General features: G+C 48.5%; 1 protein-coding gene across 1 annotated transcript; it reads right to left on the bottom strand.

Moving 5' to 3' along the window:
- Positions 1-3547: 3547 nt before the first annotated feature.
- On the bottom strand, positions 3548-5461 carry LOC111721839 (PWWP domain-containing protein MUM1L1-like). Its single transcript, XM_023507578.1, has one exon. The coding sequence runs from the start codon at positions 5459-5461 to the stop codon at positions 3548-3550; it is 1914 nt and encodes a 637-aa protein (XP_023363346.1).
- Between the last annotated feature and the right edge of the window lie 4120 nt (positions 5462-9581).

Raw genomic sequence — 9581 nt, 5'->3', positions numbered from 1 at the left:
GGCGGGTCCGGGCTGGGGATTCGAACCCGCCACCTTAGGTGTACGTGGCTGGCGCCTTAGCCGGTTGAGCTATAGGCGCCGAGCCTGCTCTTCAACTATTTATTGTAATTCTTTTCTAATCAGAAATGAGTCAACACAGTGCTCCTCTAAGATGCCACTGCTACCTTACCAGCAATCCCTTATTTGAGTACTGTCTTTCCTACCCTCCAAGAGAACAGAGTTCAGAGATAGGATTCTGGTATCATATAATAAATTATATCTGATACCCCTTCCCCCTAAATTTTCTGACTAATTCATCAATACTCTGCCAAGGCAGTTACCATATGTCATGTCACTTACTGCAGGCTTCTGTGGTCTAAACATACAGACGCCAGTCCAGCGAGATATTAGGCCAACCCCAAGACATGGAACCCCAAGTCTCAGCTCTGGTCACCCATGACAATAAGTTCACCTCTATATTGAATTATGTTCTATCCCCTGTCTTGCTGATTTGACATTGTCAAAATCAATTTCCAACCATGTTGTCCCAGCCCAAGCAGGTGTATATTAGCCAGACCTGCTCTTCCTCTGAATACAAGGTACTCCCCGCCCAAACATAAACTGTATATTCCTCCTGTGCTGTAATGTGCTGTGATCTCACCTAGTCATACTTTACCCGGGTCAGTAGTTCAAGAGTAATGAAAGTTAGCATAACGAATGTTGACTAAGACAAACATTGTTTTAGATGAGCTCTTTGGGGGGTCTCCAGGAACAAGTAGATTGCTTCCCAATTAGCAAGGCTTGTGGCTGCCTAATGACAAGATGTGGGTTCAGGAGATTCTAGGAATTCTCACTGCTCATGCTCTCCACCTTTGCAGATCTCAGGGCTGCACTCTTTCCTTCTCAGCTCCTAGCATGGAAACAAAGCCCTGACGTGCTGTGCCATCTCTGTGCACATCTGCCAACCAGCAATTAGGATCAGGGCCTGGTGTTCAGCAGTGGGTAGGGGAGGTGGCCAGCTGGGCTTTCCCATCACGTGCACACACAAACACACACACACACACCACACACACCCATGAACACACCCATGACAGAGACCCAGGTTAGGGAAATCAGAGCAGCCCCAGAAACTGTTTATGCTGCAAGGGAACTCAGAGTCCACACAGCCAGCCATAAATCCACCCCCACACCCCAAAGGCCTTTCAATGACCCCAATTCCAAAAGGAGGGAGATAGAGGTTTGTGGGAGACATGTCAGCCTCGCTTCAACAAATGACATCCAAGAGACACCTGGTCCCCTCCCTTTCCCCCAAAGCAAGAGACACATCTCCGACCTCTGGAATATGGGGAGAGCTGGGACTGTGGTTTGAAACTCAGGCAGTCAGCCCACGGTGCTGATAAATATTTCTCGCCAACAGGATGAAGGAGTGCATCCTTGTCACGTCAGAAATTAGATTGCCACATGGGTCCTAAGATTCCCATCTTTCTATGATGCTGGAAGTTTCTCTTCTGAGCAGAGCCTTAAACCACACCTCACTTGCTCTCCTGACCTATGACACTATGAAAGAACAAATGAATGAATGAGATAGTAAAGAAAATATTAGAACCAAGAGATAAACATGGCCCCTCGAGAAAGCTGAACTTAGGTGACATATTGGACTCAGAGAGACACAGTGTAGTAGAGGGTCCAAGGTGTGTTTTCTTGCTGTCTGAGGTGTCTGTTCCCAGATAATTCCCTGGACCATGAGGAAGTCATGTGAATGTCTGGGCGGTGTGCCCCAACAGTTTTGTTCTCACTCAGCCAGAGTCCAAGGAGGGCTCTGTGGCGCCTGACACTGACAGGACTGGGAAGGCCCCTTCTAACAACAGACTCCCAGGTTCCCCATATACAACACAGTCAAGCACAAAAGTGAACAAGTGAATATTTATTTAGAAGGAGAAGAAAATTGATGACAGCCACACCAGAATTTCCCCAAACTCCTATTTCTCTGGAAGTGGGTTCATATATTTTCTTAGTCACTATACCTAGGTGGTTGTACAATTTCAAGTATGATGGAGCACAAGTTCAGGGTGAGGGACACGATGGGTTCACTATGACTCCACACAGCTACTTTGCAAGTTTTACCAAACACACGGCCATGGGAACCCACAGTGTAGGAGAACAGTTGACTGCCTCTCAGAACAAAAAATGCACTTGGGTTCGTGTTAAGCCCTTAATGTTTATTTTCATATTAAGTTGGAAAAAAAAAAAAACTAGATTTGCTAGCATCTATTCTCAAAAAACCTTTTGTTTCAAGTTAGTTTAACCATTCACGGGTTTTATAAGTTATCTCATTGCACCTGTTTAATTCTCTTGCGACAAGGCCAAATGGGGGCAGTTTCTACAACCCAATTTCAAATTCCCAGCCCTGGTACCCCTACTACTCTCACTAGCATTCTGGAATGACTGGGCACTCTGCACTTATACCATCAGAACCTGTCGGAGCCAGCTGATGGATAAGTTGGAAGATAAAGCTTGGCCAGTCTGAGACAAATGAGCACGTTTCAGGGGATACGGGATCCAGGACAAGGCGTTGGCTTTGTGCAGTTTACACTAAAGTAGATGGGCTGCTGGGCAGTCAGGCTGGCTCTTAGGTGTAGAGCAGCCAGCCTGTGCATGGGATGACTCTAGCTGCCCTCCACATGGGGACAGACAGCCACACAAGAGGAGGCCCAGTAACTGTCAGGTGCGAGGGCAGCCTGAAGCTTGTCTAAGGAAATCATCCAGGCATGGAGAAGAGCTGCTCCCATAAATGGAATTTTAGGTGGACACAGAGGCAACTATCTTGCACAGGCTGAAAAATGTTTGCTGCACACTGATCTGTCACCCACTGACCACATGCAGAGGGCCAGGGACTTTGCATCTGACTTTCAGCTTGCTTTTGGAAGAGGCGTCAGAAGATAGGTAGTGATAATATATAAGAAAACATTTCTGTCATCAGATTTAACTCAGGGCCGCCTTTCAAAAAACGTAAATAGGCTTGCAGGGAAAATTCAGTCATCATGTTAAAAGGGAATCTAAGGAAAACTTCAATGTATAACGTAATAATATACATTAGGCTTTAAAATGAGAGTTACTTCACAGCTGATATCAGTGACTTGTCATATAAAATAAATAAATAAACCGGTGTGTGTCCTACATGAAAATGTCAAGTACAGTTAACAGACACGGTATGAAAATCGAGGTTTTCTTCTGGAACTATCTGGGCAATGACACACCCCAAAAAGTCAAGGCAAATAAACTGTTTGCAAAGTGTTTACAAAACAGCGCCCGGAGAGTTTGGGAAGGAGAAGCGACAATGAACAGTGTGCTGCTGACTGCCCAGCAGCCCATGGACTTTGGTATGAACCGCACAAAGCACAAACACCAGAGATGGATCCAGGACGAGTTACGCACCTGCTCAAAGTCTTGACTTTCCAGAACACATTTACTTGCCACAGAGAATGATCACGAGTTTCATACAAATAGGTTTTGGAACGAATTCTAGAGAGGGGGAAGGTGCCTGCCAGGTCAGGGCACAGGAGCAGACCTAATAGGCTCCCCTGGTGGCTGCTGCCTTCTTCCTAGTTTTCTTTAAGATATTCTTGTCAAATAGCTCTTTCTCGCGGTAATGCACAGGTGGTCCCCGCAGGTACTTCTCTTCTGCTGCCTGGTAGTCTAGCCCCTCCAGTGTGGCAATTGCATAAATGATCGCTTCCGGCAGAAGGACTTCCAGAACGAAGTTGACCTTGTCATCTCTTATCCGAGTCAGCATGGCACGGTCTATGTGTTTGTAGACTTCCTGTAAATGTTTGACCACCACATCCAACTGATCCTCATCCTCCAGGTATGTCTCGATGCAGAGCAAGTACCTATTTGAATTGAGAAATGACGTCAGCCATCTGGACGGTTTCCTGCCTTTCAAGATGTCCAGAAGGTGGTGGTCAGCCCCCTTTCTCTTCACGATGAAGTCGACTAGCTGCTGGTTGGCTCGGTCCCGAGCGGCCCGCATCCGGTCCGGGAGAATTCTCTTGCAGGGCCTCTTCCCGCGTGGGGAGGCCTCCTCCTCTGAATCCTCCAGGTCTGCGTAATTCACCTTTGGAAAGTCAATCTCCAGGTCCCCCTCTTGGATGGCTTTCCTCATCGGGTAGCTGACATCAGCAGCATAGTAGTCGAGGAAGGAGCCGGCAAAAGAGCCACGGGTGAGTCCCTCTCGGTAGTGGGAGATCAGGGAGAAGCACCAGTTGACACTCTGCCTGTACTCTTTCTCGGCTCTCTTCAGGAGCTTCTCCTTCTCTTTACAATCAAGGGGCTTTAATCTCCGAAGAGGGACGCGGATGCCGCTCTTGCCAGGGCACAGGTTTGCCTCAATTGGGAGCACCCTGGCAGTCTTCTCTGCCTTGCTGACACTCTTTACCACCGCCGGCCAAAATGGAAGGTCTTGAAATTTAAACCAAACCATGGTTCCTGTTTCAATGGGACACGGCTCCTGCGGGAATGCAATCCTTGCAGGTCGCCCCCGTCGTTTACCGCCAGCTGTTTTAAGAGCGGTGATGGGCTTAGTAGGCTTTGGTGGAGGTTCTTGCAGTCCCTTCTCCAAATGTGGGCCTTGAAGCTTCCTCCTCCTATCCGCAAGACGGAGCGAGTACCGCTGCAGGGGTGGTGGGGGTCTGCAGGCTGCTGTGGCACCTTCCATGTCCAGGTCCCCTGCACCCTCTGCAGGCTGCTCAGTGCTCACTGCACAGTCTGAGCGTGCAGAGGAGGCAGCCAGGACCTTTGGGCAGGTGTCCTGGGCCTCTCTGTCCAGAGCTGTGGGCACAGTGGGGACCAGCCCCGGTGGCCTACATGGAGCCACCTGTTGGTCTTCAGCACATGCATCCTCCTCCTCGCCTGGGGGATGCGAGGACATGGCTGTGGAGGTGTCTGCCTTTCTCTTGCCCTCCTCCTCACCATGGAGTGACACTGTGTGTACCCGTGATGCACCACCGTGCACACCCTTCTTGCTCTCTGAACGCACCGACAGTGACCCCGGGTCTTCACGTTTGCCAGGACGCTTCCGTGACTTCCCTTTGCGTTTCCGACGCTTTCTACGAGGGGGAGGCCTGGCTCGCTTTGCCGGCCCCTTCTGGGATGGCGTGGTGGTCTCCTGCGCATCTGGTTTTCTCTGATTCAGAATCTCCAGGGCCACTTTCAGGGCTCTTCTGTAGCACTCTTCCTGTTCAGGTGCAGCTCTGACCTTCGACTGCACCACTGCTGAGGAGGAGGCAATGGCTTCAATTTTAGACTTAGTTAGGGGCTGCACGTCTCTGCCCCGCACTTTAACTTTTTTATCTGCCGAGAGGATTTGAACTGCTAGAGAAAATGTCCCCTTCTGCTTATTTTTCAGTGAAGCCCCAGATCTGGACAAAACCCTTGCTGGCCATAAGCGGCCCTTCCAATTGCAGAGGACATACTCAGAGTCCATGATGACGTGTGTCGCGGGTGAAGAGGTCACCAAGAGAGGCTGAGGCATTCGACTGCCATGACCACTGTGACCGCAGCTCTTGGCTGAGGCCGCCTCTGCCTTCACACTCAGGGGTTTGCAGCCTGTGTGGCCGTCTCCCTCCATCGAGATCTCCCAGAGATGCTGGAGCTCGAGCTTTCAGTGCACCATACTGGACTGTGCTGGAGGGCAGAAAGAAAAAGGAGACGTGAGACAGAAGAAATCCCATTGCTGAGAGCAGAGGCGCTGTGCACTCACAGTGAGACTGATGAGAGATGGTTGGGGCGAGGAAACACAACGGGTGTGTTTGGTGGGGGCTGGTATATGGCAAGGGTTTGGGGGAAAATACGGAGGGGTCCCAGTGTCTTGGAACAGTCCGAGCTAGTCTAGTCCTAGTTGCAACGAGTGAACACCAAGGAACACATCTGCGTGAGGGAGAGGTGTGTCCTGTCAGGGACCCCGGTTTTCCTATGGGATGTTCTATGACTTTCGGCTTCCTTGGGCTTCAGCCTATGGGAAAGCTTTCTTGTTTCTCCTTTCTAGGGTGCTAGTGCTGCTCTGCGCACCGCAGGAAGCCTGAGGCCATCTCTTGGGTACAGACGGTAGCTGTCAGCATGGTGGCATGTGCAAGGGCATGAGCTGAGAAGCCAGAGGCCGTAAACGTCATACTGACGATGGCTGGCTGTCGTGGTCCATGAGGACTGCTGCAGCACTGGTCACTGGCTACGACCTGCACCTCTGTGTTGTGGCTTAAAACTTGGCCTTCCAAACATCATGTCTGCAAGTCTTAGCATGAAAACAAGTGTCTGCAGAGTGGGGTGCAAAGAAACCCACATCCCACGTTCCCACGGGAAATGGCTGCAAATGGATGTTCAGTCAATGGGCAAGTCTTACCCAGTTTCTCACGCACCACCTGCCTGTGCGCACACCCTTCTCCTCGCTTGCTGTCTCTCAGGCGCACTGTTCTCCCGGGGGCTGAACGGTGCTGAACGGTGCTGAACGTAGATACCCAGGATCTGGGCACCACCAATGTCAATCTGGAAAATCCAAAACAGATAAAAAGTTAAGCCAGGTAAGTGGGGATAGATTTGTCACGTTCCCTCCCCAGCTCTCTCATCCCTGCCCTTTTGAAACACAGCTGACAACTTAATGTCATCCATAAAGTCATGTCGTGTTGGTTTTCTTCCTTCTTTTGCAGTTCAGAACACCGCCACGTTATGTTACTCCGTGGATGCCAGGGTTGTCCTATTTCAGAACAGAGGGGACTAGTCCCTTTGTGATAGCACCAGCCTCGGACACAAAATGAGCGGTCTGCCTGTGTGTGGAACGAAAATGAGGTTTGTAATGTTGCTGCATCTTTCCAATTCACAGTAACATTAAATGTGCTTGGAGAGAATATGAAACGCACAGAAAGATCCATGAAAGGGACAGTGTGTTACAGATGCTCACTCTTTAGAGGATGACGCGTATCCTTGCAACACGTTACACACGCATTCACGTGCTCTCATACGTGTACGTGGCATGTTAAACTAGAGTTGCTGCCATAGGGGACTTGGAAACAGTGTCTCATGAGTGCCCATTCTCCTACAGCATTTCTGTGATCGGGTCACAGCAAGGTTTCCCAGGTGTCCACGCTTTATTTAATGAGCTCTCCCACTTCATAGAAATGTGTGCTGCAGAAATGTGATTATTCCTGCAATCGTTCTCTTCCCACCTTCTTACCCCAAATACTCTTGACATTCTCTACTTTTCTCTAATCGTACGCAATATATATTACGTCTCATTTACGTATTTCAGCTCAGGCTTCATGGACTTCAAATTCTAAGTTCTATGGCATGAAAGATCATTTCTTAATAAGTGCACGTGTGCGTGCGTGTCTTGTTCACACACACCTGTAGGTGTAAGATGAATGCACAGGGATAACGAAATACACATATTTGGGGGACACCCTGCACAGAGTCTGGGCTTAGGGCTGTGTGATCACACAGCTTTGGCACTCTCTGCCTTAGAGAACTCACAGCACTGGGCTCTCAAGCGCAGGTATCACCTGAGGACACAGAACAACGGGGAGAAGAGATTCACACGTGACTCAGCTGTTTGTCTCCCCTCTAAGCCCCAGGGTACCTCCCACACCCCAAGAACAGATGCATGTGCATCCCCCCAAAGCTGGCACAAATTCTCTCTCTCTCACACACACACAGACACACATGCGGCAGGATCACGTCAGAACCCAAGGTGCCTGGCATGGATGCATATAATCCACACTCACTGACTCCACACATCCCTGCCAATGTTTCTGCCTCCAGTGTGAAAGTTATTTTCTGCTCCATTTAGTTCCTTATTTTAAACACATATGTGGAAATTTTATGATACTTAAAATTGCAGCATAGGAACTATATTAAGCATCAGTTGTCCAATTACCCAGGAATGCTTATTGCAAACTTGTGATTCCACATGCCCCACCCAGAATCTTTTTTTTTTTTTTTTTTTTTTGCAGTTTTTAGCTGGGGCTGGGTTTGAACCTGCCACCTCCAGCATATGGGGCCGGCACCCTACTCCTTTGAGCCACAAGCGCCGCCCAGCCCCAGAATCTTTACGGTACTTACACACATACATTGCTATAAGATATTTAAAAGCCTTCAAAAAGTGCACAGCCTATTTGGATATTCTTTGATACATTTGGTCACATCTTCTCATATTACTTTCAACGATAATTAAGCTGTCAAGTACAGATATATTTCTGATTACAAGAGCCATGCCTCCTTAGGAGAGATAGTCAGAAGGGATGTATGTTAAATAAAAGTATTAAATATTCCTCTCACCCATCCTTTGCCCAATTCCTTAAATGTACTGATCCAGAAAAACATTCATTCACAACATGTGGTTAGCCACCAATTAAGTATAAATTACATAGTTTATGTAAATTGCACATTCACATGAACAACACCACTTATCACAGGGCATGGAAAGCACTGCAGTGCCAGAAAAAGTCTGGAGACAACAGAAATCTCATGCTGTGGCCGCAAAGCACAGAGAAGAGGAAGGAGGATGGAAGTGGGTTTGTGAGGGGAGATGGTATTTTTTGAGTCTTGTTGAAAATGCTGTACGGAAGGCACATTTCTTTACATATCCTCACACAACAACAAAACATTACTGAAAGGACTCTAAGGACAAAATGCAATCAATTATTGCACATAAGTGAACAAAAGGACAGTGAGTTTAGTGCCATGCAGAATAGAATCCAATGGGAACATTTCTGAAATGTTGTTGGAAGAATAGTTTTTATTGACCAAAAGCTGTATTCATTGTTAAATTGTGTCACTAACCACATAAGAGGTCATTATTCTGAGTCCAAGAAAAAGAGGAGGGAGGCGACAGTGGAGAATTTTCCAAAATAAGGGAAATTCTCCAGCTGCATATTTCAATGTGGCAGCTCCCTGACTGTAACACACACCCACACCACCCCACCCCACCCACACACACGGAGGCCTAGATCTATCAAAGTAAAACTACCAGAAACCAAAGTGTAAGGGACACCCGGAAGGGAAAGAGGAAAACAACAAATGTCATTATTAGGCAGTGTCCTCTACCTTTTTTGTTTTTAATGAAGGACAACGTGATATGATGATGTGGAGGCCACAAGAACGGTATAAGGGAAGGATGAGATAATGAAGAGTGTGCAGTGGTGTACAGCAGACACCCTCCCAGGCCTGGACACACCCCAGCAGATATGGGGGCCTGAGAGCCCTTGAGAGGGGAGGTGACCCTCAGAGCTTGGGCCTGGACTCCATTTCAAAGGGGTCTGACATTTCTCATCTAGAACAAGATTCCTAGAGGAGGTCAGGGAGGAGACCTGTGCAACCTGAGCCCCTGGCAGTGATCCCGGGAGATAAGGACCTCCTGCTCCAGGGCCAGGATCCACAGGCATCCTCCATTGGACCAGACCTCTTAGCACAGCCACACTTGGGACAATCCTGCTGGTGCTGGTCTTTCCGCAGGGATGTGGAGAAAGGAGTGCTTGGAATTTGGGGAAATCTACATTATTGACCCGCTATCCCTATGACAAAGGCATGTCCCTATTGGGGAACTTTATTGGGGTCAC

This window comes from Otolemur garnettii, unplaced genomic scaffold (genome assembly GCF_000181295.1).
Source record: "Otolemur garnettii isolate 467f Iridium unplaced genomic scaffold, OtoGar3 scaffold00190, whole genome shotgun sequence".
Lineage (NCBI taxonomy): Eukaryota > Metazoa > Chordata > Mammalia > Primates > Galagidae > Otolemur > Otolemur garnettii.
The sequence above is the reverse complement of the archived record's forward strand: the minus strand, read 5'-3'. Positions and strand labels throughout refer to the sequence as shown.

What these genes read in the sequence shown, in the direction of transcription:
- LOC111721839 (XM_023507578.1), bottom strand. Translation starts at nt 5,461, where the DNA reads ATGGACTCTGAGTATGTCCTCTGCAATTGGAAGGGCCGCTTATGGCCA.